Source organism: Cygnus olor, chromosome 6, assembly GCF_009769625.2.
Source record: "Cygnus olor isolate bCygOlo1 chromosome 6, bCygOlo1.pri.v2, whole genome shotgun sequence".
NCBI lineage: Eukaryota > Metazoa > Chordata > Aves > Anseriformes > Anatidae > Cygnus > Cygnus olor.
Window position 1 is genome coordinate 11,666,116 of NC_049174.1, and position 16,094 is coordinate 11,682,209.

Sequence of the window (16,094 nt, forward strand, 5' to 3'; positions counted from 1 at the left end):
TTGCTGCTGCCCAGGGACTCTCCAACAAGCTACTAATTTTTCAGGCACATTGTGTTCAGACAGTACCTGCTGTAAAACAATACTTATTTCCATGTGGCTTTCAACTTTTGGATATCTCGGGCACTCTTCCAAGTTCAGGAGTTTATTCGAGGTACAGGTCTTGTAAGCCACAGACTCTCAGCTGCCAGGGCCAGAGGTCTAGAAAATCCCTCTATGGGAACCTGTAGAACTGTTTTTTTTTCCCTGGGACAATTTAGTTGAAATCACCAACTACAACTGAGTGAAGTGATTGCAGTGGTAGTGGCATGGTATTTTTCTGCAGCTGTGAAGCAGAGCAACTGATCTGGGATATGACTCCTCCTTGATTTTTGGATATTCGGAAACAAAGATACAGATTGCAGATTAGACTAACCTGTGATCTGTGTCTCCCGGTTATGGTGGTTTTCATCAGCACAAGCTCCTCTCTGTTCTGAAGGAGAACATTAGTTACTCCCAAGCTAGTTGGAGTGTGCGAGGTTGTTGCGCTTGCTTCCTGGGTCTGCTACGTAAGGGGCTGTTTGTGGTGTCGGGGGTCTGCACAAGCACTGTAAATTGAGGTGTGTGCTCAGTTCTGGTCGCAAGAGCTGGAGCTCCAGCGGTTCAGTTGTGGCTGCGGGTGCGGCTGCAATCACCAAGACGGTCCTGCAGAGGAGCCTGCTCTTACACCCGGGTGGAGGCTGCCTCCTCCCAGCCTTCCTATGGCGATGGCCTTCTCTCTGCTTGCTTTCTCTTGTATATGTCCCGCTGTAATTGCAGTAAGAGAGCTGTAAAAGAGCTTAGACTACCTGCAGCTGTGGGGAGATCTTCCTAGTGGATGGCAGACCAGACACTGAAACTGTGGGACTCATTTGAGTGGATACTGTGACAAATGCGTTTATTCCAAATGAGACGCATTTCTTCTGGTTTTATTTTACTTAGCAAACATCCAAGAGGAGCAAAACGCTGCCTGCACATTGCGCATATGGATAACACCACGGACACTGCCCACTGGTCATGGCCATGAAAGAAATTGGGACTGAAGCAGAAGTTCAGTTTCAAACTTAATTCTGCATATGACATAATTAATACAATTCTTCCTTTCTTGAGAGAAAAACACTTTTTGTGTCCATAAACCATCTCCTTGCAGACAGACAGAGTTAGCTTAGAGAGTGGAGCAATAAAATTCATGTAAATATGGGTAAAATTTGCTCAGCTATAATAGGTGTTGTGGTTTTGAAGGAGAAATACACCATGCACCAAGAGGAAATTCAGAAATTTTAATGTGTAGAAGACAGACTGTGGATCTGCCAGACACATGAGATGGCCTTTATAGAGCATTAAAATCTGATCTGTCTGATAATCTGCTGTGGGCATGCAACTAAGCGAAAAGTAATTTGCACACTCAAAAGTCATTACAAGTCATTTGTTTGCCATAATGTTGCGTTTGATTCAGTTATTCAGGGTCAGAAGAGGAATCCACAAGTAGAGAACTCAGGACCTCATGCAAAACCACAATTCTTGCAGGGCTTTATCTAAATAACTCCATATATTTTTGCAATGATCTGGTATCAGCCACATCTCCTGGGGTCTGAATGTGGGAGCAGCAAAGGCCTTGTTTGTTTCTGCTGAGCACCTGAGGTAACAGGTAGGAGCACAGCCCCTAATGCAGGGAGGATGGTGCAGCACAGCCTAATGCCCTCAAAATCTGTTCAGATGACCCCAAACCATTGCTTAAGATTCCCAGTGTTTTTCTTTCTCTTGGGGAAAGTGGTGCATCACTTAACAATACAAATACTGTCAGAAGAAGATTTCAAGAGAAATCCTTGTAAGGACGTGCTCCTACAATGTCGTGGTCCTACTCTGACAGAGAGAGAAAAGAAGTCAAGGAGGAAGAGCATGCCCAGAACCAAGTATTCAGACATAAGGAGCTCCCAATTTGCATAACATTTTTTTTCTCAATGTTCAAAAATTTTCTTCAACATCCAGAAAATGTGAAATCTGAGATTCCCATCTGAGCATTTCACAACAGGAGGTGGGGCTTTGAGGAAAATGTCAAATGTTACGAGATTTGCAGTAGAACCATCCTGATAGCACTCAGGAGGACAGAATAAGCAGCATTGCCTACCCCAGTTCTGGAGACCCCTCAGATGGGGAGAGAGGCTGTAGCAGCCTTGCCCCCTATGCTCCCAGTCACCATTGATGGCATCACTGGGTGGGGAAGGACGGAGCATGCCGCAGCCCCTGTCCCCTGCTCACACACAGCAGCTGGCACTGCTGGGGGAGCTGCGCTTAGCTGTGCCTGGCCCTCATATGGGCAAGGCAAGAAGGGGAGCCACAGGGGTGGCTGGAGGCACCGAGTGTTGGGCAGGGCAGCGCGTGCCGCGGGTGAAGGGCTGTGATCTCTAAGAATGAGCCTGCGTGCAATGGAGCGGAATAAAGGAGACTGTGTGCTACAGGACGACAAAGGAGTGAAGTGTGCCTGGTGTTTTGAGCTACAGTTTTTCTGCCTCACATCTCTGTGTAGAGGCAAAGGCTACAGTGCTTCATTGATGAAGTCCAGAGTCCCAAGGGCTGTGGGCACAGGCAGCCCTGTGCCAGAGTTAGGCCTGGTTGTCCCCACAATTTAGCTGCACCCTCCAGGTACATGGTCCTGCCTGGAGAGCAGCTCTTCTGCAAGGAGCCTTTCTCACCCACGCACACATGGCAGGAGGAAGGGAGGTGGTTAAACCCAGGATGCTGTGATCCATGAGTCAGACACTTGGCCAAAGCCTCCAGTACTCACAGCCTCTCCAAAAGCTGTCGTCTCCAGCTTCCTGAGCAGTCACTAAAGACTGGCTCTAAAATGGTGCTGTCTGAAGGCATGTCATGTCTTCCAAGAGATCAGGACCTCCTGAAGCTCTGCTTTGTGGGGAACGAGCAAGATGGGGAAGGCCTGTAGTAAAGTTAGAGAGAGAAAGCTTGATCTTAATTAAAATACCCCCTTAGCATTAAAGTATTTTATCCTTACAATACTTCTTCTGTGAGAAATGAAAATCAAGCTACGCTGACCTAAACATGGACTTTATGAGGCCACAGTTGGGTCTCTTTGGAAACAGCTTTGTAACCTCTCTTGAGGGAAAAGAGGACACGTGGCCAAAATTATTGACAGAGACATTTAGATGCTGAGCTGGAGGCACATGAGAGGTCCCTTACCATCAGAGGGTTTTTCTTATCTAAGTCTGTGAAGCACCTCAAGTTGGTACTCCTTGAAGCTTTTGTATCTCTGTACCTCTTGTCCCCTCTCCAGGAGCTCTCCAAAGAGCATGGAAGTGTCTTCTTCCCCGATCTAAAATCCATCCTCAGCAATGGCTCTTGCAGGCTTGTTAGCATAAGCCTTAGCACAAGCCTTAGCAAGGAGGAAGGCTGTCTGTGTTGTAAGGATACTGGTGGCACTGATAGTAACTAGTCTTTCCAGCATAAACGAGTTTGCAGAATCCTATGATGTGCTGCAGCTTTCAGTGTAAACTAGGATGGAGTGTGTCCAACCAGAGAATAACTGCTGACTAGCCTCATGGAGAGAGCTAAGGAAATGCCGGGGGAGCTGAGCTAACTGTAGTCATCAGGTAATGCTGTTTTCCATGCAACTAAGCAGCGAAGCTGCATTGCTAACTTGCCCTCCGTAACCTTGCCTGAACTGTCAGCACAGCTCCACTCAGGGAGGATGAATGCCCTGGGGGGCTATTCAAGCCTTGGACTTTTCCAAAGAGCTACACCCAGAAAAAAAAAAAAAAAAAAAAAAAACTTGTAAGGAAGAAGATTTCTTTCTGGACTGGACTGAGGCCTTCTTTTCATAATGGAGGTCACACATAGACCTTTTTGTCTGGTGTTGGGTTGACCACCAAGCAGAAAAGTAAGTATTGCAGTTCCTGGTCTGTGTACTGTGAAGCTGACATGCTAATTAGTACAATTGTCCTCTAGACATAAAACTGAGCATTGACTGTTCCTCCATGTTCCTTACTGTCGGTAACTTTCACTTGGATTTTCTCTGTGAATATCGTTTCAAACCCTTGGCTCCTCTGAACACCTGTATACATTCCCAAGAACTTTTCAGACTAGATCTCCAACTTTTCTGCTGCTTAGGTTATTGTAACCCTACAAAAAAACCTTTTCCCGTGTGCAGTTGGACATCAGAGGCCCAGTGATGTGTTGAATGCTGAAGCTGTGTTTTCCTTCTAATGTTTGCTTATTCACTCCCTTGTCCGTGGGTTCAAAGCAAGGGATTTTGTACCCTTTTGGTATATGCAGGCATCACCACACTCACATGACAAGTTGGAAGTGGAAAGGACCTGCTGCATGCCTTCACTTGTGGTCTGGCTGAACAGGTGAAGGAAGTGTGGATGCTTACACCCTAGGGGCCTAGGGTGACAGGATCTGCGTGATCACAGGAAGCTGATAGGAACTGTGAAATCAGAAGATCCCAACACACTATCCGCAGTTTCACCACCTGATCTTTTCCCTTAGACAGAGAAAGTCAAGCATTTCTAAATCATTTGCACTGTTTGCACCAGGAAATATTTGAGTTGCTTAGCTTTCAAGTCTAAAAAAAATCTACAGTAAGGGGCCCAGTGATGCATCACAGTGGTAGAGAGGTCATATTTTTCACACAGAATTAACAAGAAGCATTGTCTGGCTTTATGTTTTACTGTCAGAGCTAGGAGTTGGTATATTGTCTTTAACATGTAACTTGTGTTTTCCTGCAGGCATCTAAACACCCAGAGGAACTGCTGAGATGTTCCGACAAGCCTTTTTTTCCACTCTTCTTTGTTTGACTCTAGTTTCTCTCCATGCTCAGTTGGATGAGGAGCCTGTTGCCTCCTGTACAGGTATTAACTGAATAATTTGGGTGTCCATCTCCTTTGTAGGCAGCAATCTTAAAGCAACGGCCATGCTCAGCTGTAGAGCCTGCTCACAAGGAGTTGACATTGGCACGTTATACTTCTCCTGCCCCTTTTGCACTCCTGGGCAGCACCCTGGAGCTGTCATCTGTCTTTCTGTAGGGAACACTGTCCTGCACTGAAACTCCCATTTCTGATCTTGAGTGCAGTGCAGAGAAGTAGAAGAGCTGAGCTCTGCCAGTGGTGGCTTCTCCCAGCTGATGCAGTGCTAAATACCAATGAGTCTTCAGAACTCAGATACATTTCTAATGTCAGAAAACAGCCCATTTTGAATTTTACAATTTCAGCACTTCCTAGCTGCAATGTGGAAGAGATGATTTAGGCATCCAGACAGACATTTACCAAAAAAAAAAAAGAAAGACAGTGTTTTCAAGATTGATTCAGTAATGAGCAGATCTGAAGTCCTTCACATTGGGGTCTTCTGACCTGAACACAGATACTGGTAGTGGTAGATGGGACTTCTGCTTTTTCCCGTATCTCACTTATATGTCTCACTATAATCCTTTTGAAAATGTTTTTAAACCAGAGAGTGCAACCAGCAACTTAGCGGGCAGGGCATTCATCTATAGTCCAGGAGAGCAAAAGTCGTGTCCCTGCTCTTCTTAGTTCAAAACTGGCATTTAGTCCTCAGTGTCCTCATTTCCTCCAGTCTAGGTAGAAATAACTCCTGATTAGAGTTGCAACACCCTTGGAGGAAGCTGAACCTCATGCCTTGTGCTGTTGTTTGATCTCTTCACAACTCTGTTTGCTCTAATCTCCTTGGTCCAGCTTTCTGGGGAATAATGAAGGGGGTGCAGCATTGCATAAACTGCTGTGACAAATTCTGAAAAATTGTCTCCATGCAGAAAAGACGGACTGCCCCATCAGTGTGTACTTCATCATTGACACCTCAGAGAGTATTGCTCTGCAGACTGTGCCAATCCAGAGCCTTGTGGATCAAATAAAGCAGTTCATCCCTCAGTTCATTGAAAAACTGGAGAATGAGGTCTACCAGAACCAAGTCTCCATCACTTGGATGTTTGGAGGACTTCATTACTCAGATGTGGTGGAAATTTACAGCCCTTTAACAAGAAGCAAAGACATATACCTCACCAAGCTGCGTGCTATTCAGTACCTTGGCCGGGGCACCTTCACGGACTGTGCTATCTCCAACATGACACAGCAGTTCCAGAGCCAGACGGCCCGTGATGTGAAGTTTGCGGTAGTCATCACTGATGGCCACGTCACTGGCAGTCCCTGTGGGGGAATGAAGATGCAAGCTGAGAGGGCGCGAGACATGGGGATCAAGCTCTTCGTCGTGGCCCCCAGTGAGAATGTCTATGAGCAGGGACTTCGGGAGATTGCCAGCCCGCCGCACGACCTGTACCGCAGCAACTACAGCATCACACAGAAAAACGCCCTGAACATCGATGAGAACACTATTGAGAGGATAATCAAAGCGATGGTGAGGGACACTGACTTGTGCTGCCCCAGGAGTAGAATGTAATGGGGGATCCACCAGAGAGGGGTGACAAGGATGGAGGCATCGGTGGGGTGGGTCAACTCATGGTGAGGCTCTAGAGAGCTCCTCCACCAAGGAAAATCATTTTGCTTCTCTTCCTTTTTTTTATGTCCTTTCAACACCAAGGGGTCAAATGGGGTCTTGAGCATATATGTTTTCTCTGGCTAGGTGCCTAACCAGGGCCACTTGTTTTGTCTCTGTTCCCCTAGGCAGGATCCATCCAAGTCCTGGCTGCTGCTCAAGCCAGACCCATGCCCCACCTGGGGGCACATGGAGGAAGGGGCAGCACTGGGACCTGTGAGGCTCCCTGAGCCTCCTGCCCACTGCTGGAGTGGTCCCTGGGGCACATTTGTGAGGCACTATCAATGGGGGACTCTGCTCAGGATATGTTTAAAGCTATAGGACTGTAATCACCTCCTTTCCCGTACCATCAACCATCACACGCATTGCCAAGGGTTTGATGCAGTTGTTCTCTCAGAGCTGACTGCCTTAACTGACTCTGTTCATCCTGTTTTCTCCTTTACAGAAACATGAAGCCTATGCTGAGGTGAGTGAGCAGCATCTGCATTCCATTTCATAGTTTTAGTTGCCTTGCTTGCTAACAAAGATCAGCTTGTACCCCAAATGAGTGGGCCTGGTTTTGCACTGAGCTGCATGGAATGGGGCTCTGCCCACTTGGGGACTGGTGTGGAGCATGGGCACCCAGCCCTTTACCCAGTAGTTGAAACAGCATGCTGGACTGTTCACTTTCTACCTTTCCCTCACCTGTGATTTCCCTCATGGCAATGAATACAAGTCTATTGAAGAGACTCATTTCATTATGTTGTATTTGAAGGCATGTTTTATAGGTGTTCTGCAAACTAGAGTTCCTGCCCAGCCATGTGGACAGGAGAGGAGTGTGCAGAGTGGTGCTCCCAAGGGCATGCATGTGCCCTGGTAGCCCCAGAAGAGCAAGCCCCCGATCCCATGGCTGACACTTAGCAAGTCCTGTTCTTTGAGTTTGAACCCAGAGCCAAATCTGTAATGAATGTGCTTGTGGCAGCTTCTAACATGTGGGTAGAATGTTTCAGTGTGCTTTTTGCTGCCTCAGCTCTGACCCAGCTGGACCCCGTGGTAGCTTTTACTGCTGCAGTCAGGGGGAGAGGCGTGGAGAGTGCACGCTCTGAGTGGAGGCTGGCTGAGAACGTGCAGCAGAAGGCATGTTGCAGCACGGTGGCTACACTTCGTGTTTAATTTGGTGTATTTCAGTGCTACAAGATGAGCTGCCTGGAGATCGCAGGTCCTCCTGGTCCCAAGGGACTCCGAGGGCAGAAGGTAGGTTACTCTAACCCGTTGGAAGAATAATACCGGTGACGTTGCAGACACTGCAGAGCCCCTTAGATCTCACCTCTGGTGAGCACGGACAGGTCTCAGGCCTCAGATATAGCTCCCACATGGGAAATAGTTGCCCAGCATCTGACTTGGCCCTGGGAGACTGCAGGGCCGTGCTGAAAGGAGCACACACCCATCACCATTGTCTCCTCATGTCCATGCCAAGGCCAAGGGACCAATGTGTGCAAAGAGACATCTGAGCATCAGCTGTCAGGCAAGGACCTTCAGCACCTGAGAAGCTGTGCAGGGACAAGAAGAGCAAGGCAGAAGTTGTTTCCGGTTCTCCCACTGCCCACAGCAGAACCCTCTTGTATGCAGGGTCTCACTCTACCCACAACCCAACAGAGCTCCAAGCTCTGTGGAGCCAGGCTGTGTGTTCCCATCCCCATACAGCTGCCCCAAGTTCTGCAGGAGCCTGATGCTACCAGAAATTGACTTTTTCTCCCAGTCATCACCAAGTCCTAACCTGTTGTTTGTTTTTTCCCTTAGGGTGCAAAGGGGAGCATGGGTGAACCAGGCTCCCCTGGTATGAAGGGACAGCAGGTGAGTTGTAAAACTACCCCTCTGTCGCAGTAAGGAGCGCAGTCCTGGTGCCAGCTGGGGTTGCATTTGTGCCTTGCTTGAGGTAACACTTGGTGTCTTCTTTCCTTAAGGGTGACCCAGGTATTGAAGGTCCAATTGGATACCCTGGTCCCAAGGTAAGAATCATAGCCAGAAGCCGAGAGGTTTGCCTTCATTGTATTCTTGGTAAAGCAGGGGGTGAGTCAGGCTAATTTCCCACTGCTCAGCATTGCTTCCCTTTATGTCACTCCCCAGCATTCCCCTGTACTGGGGAAAGCAGAAAACACCCACCAACCAGTCCCTGAGTTGTGCACTTGAATGCCACTGTGGCCTTCTTTAAGGGGTTCTGTAAATCTGTCTGCTTTACTTCTGGCATTTGATGTGACTTTAGGAATTATTGCTAGACTTTCCCCCCGGAGAGCATCAACAGCACTGGGATCCTTCTGCTGCCTGTCAGTAGGCACCTGTCAGTCTGGGCTGGCGCAGAGAGCTCTGCTCCTCTCTTCCACCTGCCCGTTCCCACCCGAGATGCCCAGCATGCCTACCAGCCCTGCTGCCTTTGCTCCTGCTCATCGCAGGCACTAAACAAAGCATCTTCCCTCTTCCCTTTTTATCTTGCTCCAGGGTGTTCCAGGGCTGAAAGGAGAAAAGGTGAGAAAGAAGAGCCTGCATGGTATGTCTGGGCACTGGGGGGCACCATTTTTCTGCAAAGAGGGAGAGTTTAGCTGTGATGGCGGGAACAACTACCTCCATTGTATGTAACTGAAGAAACAGGGAGGGATTTCAGGCACCGCTCAGAGTCCTGTGACATGCTGATGCTAAACCATCTGCTTGGGAAGTGGGGTAGCCTGCTTCCAGCGTGGAAGGAGCAACTGCACCCAGTGATTCCTCGCTCAGGCACAGGTTGATCCTGAGCTGGTGCAGACCTCTCTTCTCCTTGTGAAGTCAGGGAAGTACAGCACTTGGCACAAGAAGAGGGTCTGGAGACTGAGGGGAGGAGCTCCCTAGAGAAAGGGGTCCTGGCTTCCACTTCTGGGAGGCCAGGAAGAGACGAGGTTGCAGAGTCATTTGCAGAAAATGCTGCCTGAGAATCTTTGTGCACCTGAAGGAGGGAAGGAAGGCTTGTCTGAGCACAGGCCGGTGTGGTGAGCGAGCGTGGCTGACTCCTGTCCTCTTCTGTCCCTAGGGTGAGATTGGATCTGATGGACGGAGGGTAAGAGAACACCTTTTCTAACTTGCATGTTGTTCCAACTACAAACCCTTGAGTGTGTCAACAGATCACTGATCCCTCTTTTCTCCCCCTGATCCTAGGGAGCAGCTGGTTTGGCAGGCAGGAACGGCACCGATGGACAGAAGGTAACAGCATGGAGTGCACCCTGTAACATCACTGCTGTTGTTTTATTTGTTTACGTTCCTTTGTCCCCACAGGTTGTTCCCTTTCTCTCACCCCCCCCACTTGGTTTTTGGCTCCTTCCATCCCAGTCTGACTGAGGTTTCTAAAAACTTATTTGCACGTTATTCTGCATGTCCTGTAGAAATATTTGAGCTAGCTGGAGGTGCATTCATTCAGGTCACAGAAGTGCTATCCCTTAGAAAGCTCTTTGCAGGAACTTGATATATAACCCAGGATGCCCTCCAGCTGCAGGATGATCTGGGTGTAGATAGCTCATCTTGAGTGTTAGTGACCCCTACAGGACATTTGCACAGAAATGTTTGCAGAAATTTGGTTTTCAAGGCAGTTCCTCAAAGAATGTGAAATTTTCTCTCTGAGCTAATGTTTGTTCTTAATATTAAAGCCGCATTCAAGTACCTCATAACAAAATCCCCGAAATCCTCTGTCCCCTCTCAGGTGAGTGCAGAGGGATATGACCTACCCCCTATTTGCATGCTCTGCAAATGTACCAGAACAGGATAGCCTAAATTTATACAGTTTCAGCTGGCTTTGCTCACAGGCCAGCACACATTGGTTTTGTTCTGTACTTTGTCTTACATCCTCAACAAGTACATCTGTGAGATCATACCAGTTCTTCCCACTTCTAACATGCCTGCTGAAGCTGTAAGACAGAAGCTTAACCCGTCTGCAGGGGGAGCCCAGGACAACACTCAGGACTTTCTAAAGCCCCCACACTTTTTTCCTTCTCCACTTATTTCTGCACACGACAGACAGCAACAATCCTGCTTAAGGAATACTCTTATTATTTATTCTGTAACTGATCACAGGTATGGCCAGCTAGTGATGTTAAAAATTAGTAACTGTTAACAGGAAAAAGCTGTGTTTTCCCTGCAGACACTTAGAGCTTTTCTGTCTTTTTCTTTTGAATGCTATTTCTCCAGGGCAAGCTGGGTCGAATTGGACCACCAGGCTGCAAGGGAGACCGTGGTGACAAGGTAGGGATGCTTTGCTCTTTCATTCAGCACATCAAGCGTGCAGCCCCAGCTTTAGTTGCACAGGCAGAAAGATATGACTAACAAGAGGTTACTGCCTCATTTTCCTACCCGTTGCATGATGTGATCCCAGGTCTGGGATCCCCAGGCCTGCATTTTTTGTGCCATGGGCAGGAAAGCTGGAATCTTCCCTCTCCATATACAGAGGAGCAACTGCTCCCCTCATCAGCACTAGCAGCAAGCAAAAACTGAGTTTCAGTCTCTAGAGAATGACTTTACGAGTGAGTTGGTTTGTTCTGCAGAGAAAATGCACACTGTTGCCACTGTATGTATGGTTCTTTGTCCCTTCTCTCCCTAGGGCCCTGATGGCTACCCAGGAGATGCAGGAGACCAAGGTGAAAGAGGAGATGAAGGCATAAAGGTACAAGTACTCCGAATGGCCAGCAAAGGGTATGGGCAAAGACCACCAGTGGCAACAGCTACACACCACTGCCTGTATTTACTCTTAAATCCTTCAGTATTCATGGAGTAGATGGGTTCTGTCTGCTTGGCTTTTGGATCCCATCACCAGATGCAGGAGCCAAGGGAAGACCCTTGCTGGTCCTGCACCTTAGGCTCCAAATGGTGCATGTCAGCAGTGCACAGCAATGTGCTAACAATGTAGACAATGACCACTGCTCTCTTGTTTCAGGGAGATCCTGGTCGGCCTGGTCGCAGCGGACCCCCCGGACCTCCAGGAGAAAAAGGGAGCCCGGTAGGTTCACACAGCACTCATGTCTCCTCTGTCCTCCTAGGGACTGCTCCGTGTGGCATGGAGCAACAGCAGCAGCAGCAGCTGCTGGTCATGGTACATCTGTGGCCCGAATACAAGTGCACCCTGATGATTCTGCAAACTAGCTACCAGCACTGGGAAAGCACAAGGAGTTAAAAGGATTTACCTTTCTAGCTCTGCATCTGTGCTCCTCTTCCCATCTTGTCCCAGGTAGAAAGGCTATGGTGTGCACCTTGACCTCTCTTCTGACAAATCCTATTTCTTTTTCTTCTTCCAGGGAATTCCAGGCAACCCTGGAGCTCAAGGACCTGCTGGAATCAAAGGAAGAAAAGGTGAAACGGGACCCCCTGGACCCAAAGGAGAGCCTGTAAGTGTCTGAATAGCTCCCTGGAAAGTGGGTATGCCGTGAAACCTGGTCCAGGTTCATGAATGAGTGCTGGACAGGTCATCGGGAAAGGAAACAAAAACCTATTTCTGTGATGTCTGAGCCATGAGGCTGAAAAACTACCTCATTTAGCCTGCCTGTCTTGCTTTCTGCATCCCAAAAGTCATGTAGATGCTGATGGCCTTGTCTGCCACTCCTGATAAACCCCAGTGTGAGGAGCTCATCCCAGTCTGCACACGGGGAAATAACCTCTGAGTTTGTCCTGGCAGTTGGCACCATGTGGTCTCTATCTGGCAAGGAGCTTAAACAGCATAACAGCACAGCTCCACCAGCACCACATGGCAGAGCCCGGAGGGTGTAGATCAGCTTGAGTCCTTGTGCAACATCCAGAGGGGGAAGAAAAGCCGGATGAGCTGGAAGTAAAGCAGAGTATTTAATCTTGAGGGAATGAACCATGAGTGTTTGTGGTCACTGTGACGACCACTCTTCTGAAAGAATAGTCTGGATGTGGCTTCCCAAAATTCAAAGGCAAGACTCCCCCAAGCAGTGCCATCATGGGCATCCCTGCTGCCCTGCTGCCAGGCACAGACTCTTTAACGTGGCAAGGAGATGTCTCTTGGGCCAGGAGGGAGAAGGCAGGGCAGCCAAGTGTCACTTCAGCTGGAATCCATGTTGGCATCCTGTTTATGTGACCACTTTCTGTGTTTTCCAAGGGTCGACGTGGAGATCCAGGGACGAAGGGCAGCAAAGGCGGTCCAGGGACCAAGGGAGAAAGAGTGAGTAAAGCAATTGCCCAGACCATTGCAAATGAGCCCAATATGCACAGGACTGACACACATGATGCTCTACTGCCCAGACATGAATGCCCAAAGCCGGAGCTGGGAATTGAAGGTACCAGTGGGATCTGCTCCTTCTATGCTTGCTGCCTGTTCTGCCTTTAAGGAGCTGTGACAATCACCCCCAAAACCAGCATATATGGCCTCCACTTCCAGGACTTGATCCAGAGATGAGTGGGGATGAAGGGCAGTAAAGCTGCCTAAGAGTCGTGTTCAGAGAGCACACTGCCCTGACACTGCTTCTTGAGCCAAGAAGCACCAGATCTGAGAACAGTGTTATGCCTCCTCACTCCAGAGAGGACTGCCACACACATAGACAGAGCTGGAGACATGCCTGACAAGGTATATTTTTATCTTCCTCACAGGGAGATCCTGGTCCAGAGGGTCCTCGGGGCTTGCCCGGTGAGGTTGGAAGCAAAGGAGCAAGGGTAAGCACAGAGCAAGGGTTCATGATAGCCAGGAGGGAGAGGGGGAGAGCGCTGCTGCCAGCCAAGGCAGCTTGCCAGGCTTTGCTCCTCACACACATCCCTGGCAAGAGGAGCAAGATGGGCTATCTGTGCAGTGAGAGCTGCAGATAGGAGGCCAGGACACTGCTGTCTCCAGAGGTGCCAAAGCCTGGTGCATTACTCAGAGGGGTCTGCCTGTACCTGCTCCTACATATTCTCACCCCTCGCTTTTTGCTTTGCTTTGTAGGGAGACCAAGGACTGGCAGGACCCCGAGGCCCTTCAGGTGTTGTAGGAGAGCCAGGCAAGACGGTAAGTCACTCTGGGGCATCCATGTGACCGTGCCCTCCCTCTGCAGTGACAGCTGGCGCTGCCAACATAAGCTGGCTGCATTATCCCCACTGAGGGATGCCTGTGTGACCTGTCCTCAGGGAGGCTCTAAAACTGGCCCGGGGCCCCCAGCTAGTCCTTAATGGGGGCAAGGAGAAATTGCAGGACCCAGGAGCCCCTGCTTTCTGAGCTGAGCTGAGAAACGCTTCAGGATCTCCCTATAATAACTGCACCGGAGAGGATCCTACAGCTGGGGAAGATGCGGGGAGGTCGCCTCACATCACCTTAGCAGCCCATTTACCCAGCGTGGTCCCTGGTGCAGGCAGGGAGCTGCAGGAAATGCCCTCACCCACTCCCACCAACTCTGCCCTGCAGGGATCACGTGGGGACCCTGGAGACTTGGGCCCAAGAGGAGACGCTGGACCACCAGGACCAAAGGTAAAGTCCCTGAATGCAACTCAGCATTTGAAGGAGAACATCTTTGTGTGGATTTTTTTTTAAAGACAGTTTCTGCTGCAGAAGTTTGCTGACCTATGTATGTGTCTCAGAAACAGGAAGGCTTGATCCTGAGCCTCCCTGTGGACAGTGACTTAGGTCTTGCTCCAACCAAGGCAGCTCTGATTGCATCCCTCACTCTGCACAGGTTCAGGGTTGCCCCAGGCATGTCATGGCCCCAGGACCCCATGCCCTCACTCTGGACAGCCATTCCCATTGTTTCAGGAGCAAGCAAAGAAGTGATGGCTCCTGGGGGTGTTTCTCCCCAGGGAGGGGATGAAAATGGCTCTGGTCTCACCAGCATTGCTGGGGTTTGTAACTCAAGTTTGAATTCTGACAGATCTTTCTCTTTATTTAACCAAAGGGTGACAGAGGCAGGCCTGGCTTTAGCTACCCTGGACCCAGAGGACCACAGGTATGTATGCTTCGTCCAATGAAGACAGGCATACTGCCGCAGCATGGGAGGAAGCCGGTTTCAATGGAGGATAGCATCAGAGTTGAGCAGCCTGGGTGAAGGGGGAAGGAGGAAGAAAAATGAGGGCCACAGGAAAGTGAAGTGAAGGGGGGTGAGGAAGCAGCTTTTCAATGTCAGTTCCAGCATCCCATTCTTGTCCCCAGTCCTGACCCCCGTGTTAGGGAGATCCTTCCTTTGCTCCACAGGGATTGAACCTGGCCACAGATCCCTCAGCCTCGCTTCAGGGGCACTGGGGTCCCCAATGTGACCACAGTGACATGGAGGTGGCTGTGCCCACCACCCCAACCACCACTCCTATGTTATGCCTACTGTTTAGCTTTGTGCCCCTCATCACAGACTTCAGGTGTAAGTGTGAAGCCCATTCTTTCTGACCCATCCATTCCTCTTCCCTCACAGGGTGACAAGGGTGAGAAGGGTCAGCCAGGGCCCAAGGTGAGTGCATTTGATTTCTTTTGTCCTGACCCAAATGCTGAGTAGTTGCCTCCCAGCCCTTGGGGTGAGTGGCCGAGGAGACCGTGTTCTTGCAGGACCTGTAGCTGCAGAGCCTGGGTGTATCGTCTAAGCTTGTCTCCTGTGAAAACAATGTGAAATATGTTTTGCAAAACTTCCTTTTTCTTCAGTCAATGCCTGTGTAAACACCATTTATTTGCTCTGTACAGAGCTGCTGGTTCAAAGGGTGCTCCTCTGGGCCAGGCAGGCCTGTGTTTATGATGGGTTCACAGCAGTTGTTCTGTCTGAGTGCATCCATATGCGCTCTGATGGATCTGTTTTTCCCTTCTCCAAACAGGGAGGAAGGGGTGAGCTTGGACCAAAAGGAGCTCAAGGGACAAAAGGAGAGAAGGGGGAACCGGTAAGCAGACCTCTGTGTCACCAGTGCACACCTGCTCATGCATGCCCTGGGTGTGTGAGGTCAATGGCTGCCTGAGATGCGTGGCAAGGAGCCATGTCCTGTGTCAGTGCTGTGTGCTGCCAGCATGCACACTTTGCTCTCTTCTGCTTGACTAATGTAACCACATGCTGGAGATGTCCCCATGTCTCCAAGCTCAGCAGTGGCAGGCTGGTGACCATAGCTAGCAGGGCTGTGCCCTGACGAGTGGCTCAGGAGGAGCCCCGATCACCAGCCTTGCCAGGAAAACACTCAACCCTTCTCTGTTTCTCTCCCAGGGTGATCCTGGCCCAGCAGGTGAGCCTGGATCTCGAGGACCAACCGGTGAGGCAGGCCCAGAGGTAGAGTACCATGCCGTCATGCCTGAGCATCTGCTCCGGCACCCTCCTCCCTTCCCCTCTCCTCTCACTCCCATACAGCTCTAAAGCCCAGAGGGCCCCAGCAGCTCTCTCCACAGTAGGACTTGCTGGGGGAGATGTCTTCTGGCTCCAAAAGAGGCTTTCCTACCCTTCCTATGGCTGACCTCTGCACAAAGCCAAGTTTTTGATGGTGCTGATGTCTAGTTCCCAAAAACTGTGCCTGAAATCCTTGTGCTCTTCCTACAGGGGACCCCCGGCCCACCAGGAGATCCTGGCCTGACTGTAAGTAGGGCATCTCTGCACCCCTGGGTGCTCTTCCACCCTAGGCAGCCTCAGTTTTGC

At 49.8% G+C, this 16,094-nt stretch overlaps 1 protein-coding gene across 2 annotated transcripts in view; it reads left to right on the forward strand.

The window, feature by feature from the left end:
- The window catches only part of COL6A2 (collagen type VI alpha 2 chain), a 29,369-nt gene that overhangs the window by 562 nt on the left and 12,713 nt on the right, over nt 1–16,094 (forward strand). For both annotated transcript variants that reach the window (XM_040560826.1, XM_040560827.1), the window contains exons 2-23: nt 4,758–4,880; nt 5,798–6,396; nt 6,980–7,000; nt 7,702–7,767; nt 8,314–8,367; nt 8,478–8,522; nt 9,010–9,036; nt 9,572–9,598; nt 9,697–9,741; nt 10,720–10,773; nt 11,129–11,191; nt 11,462–11,524; nt 11,820–11,909; nt 12,641–12,703; nt 13,129–13,191; nt 13,457–13,519; nt 13,913–13,975; nt 14,397–14,447; nt 14,904–14,939; nt 15,295–15,357; nt 15,672–15,734; nt 15,999–16,034. In XM_040560826.1, the coding sequence (XP_040416760.1) occupies nt 4,787–4,880; nt 5,798–6,396; nt 6,980–7,000; nt 7,702–7,767; nt 8,314–8,367; nt 8,478–8,522; nt 9,010–9,036; nt 9,572–9,598; nt 9,697–9,741; nt 10,720–10,773; nt 11,129–11,191; nt 11,462–11,524; nt 11,820–11,909; nt 12,641–12,703; nt 13,129–13,191; nt 13,457–13,519; nt 13,913–13,975; nt 14,397–14,447; nt 14,904–14,939; nt 15,295–15,357; nt 15,672–15,734; nt 15,999–16,034 (1,749 nt within the window). In that variant the 5' untranslated portion in view covers nt 4,758–4,786. The remainder of the gene's footprint in view (nt 1–4,757; nt 4,881–5,797; nt 6,397–6,979; nt 7,001–7,701; nt 7,768–8,313; nt 8,368–8,477; nt 8,523–9,009; nt 9,037–9,571; nt 9,599–9,696; nt 9,742–10,719; nt 10,774–11,128; nt 11,192–11,461; nt 11,525–11,819; nt 11,910–12,640; nt 12,704–13,128; nt 13,192–13,456; nt 13,520–13,912; nt 13,976–14,396; nt 14,448–14,903; nt 14,940–15,294; nt 15,358–15,671; nt 15,735–15,998; nt 16,035–16,094) is intronic.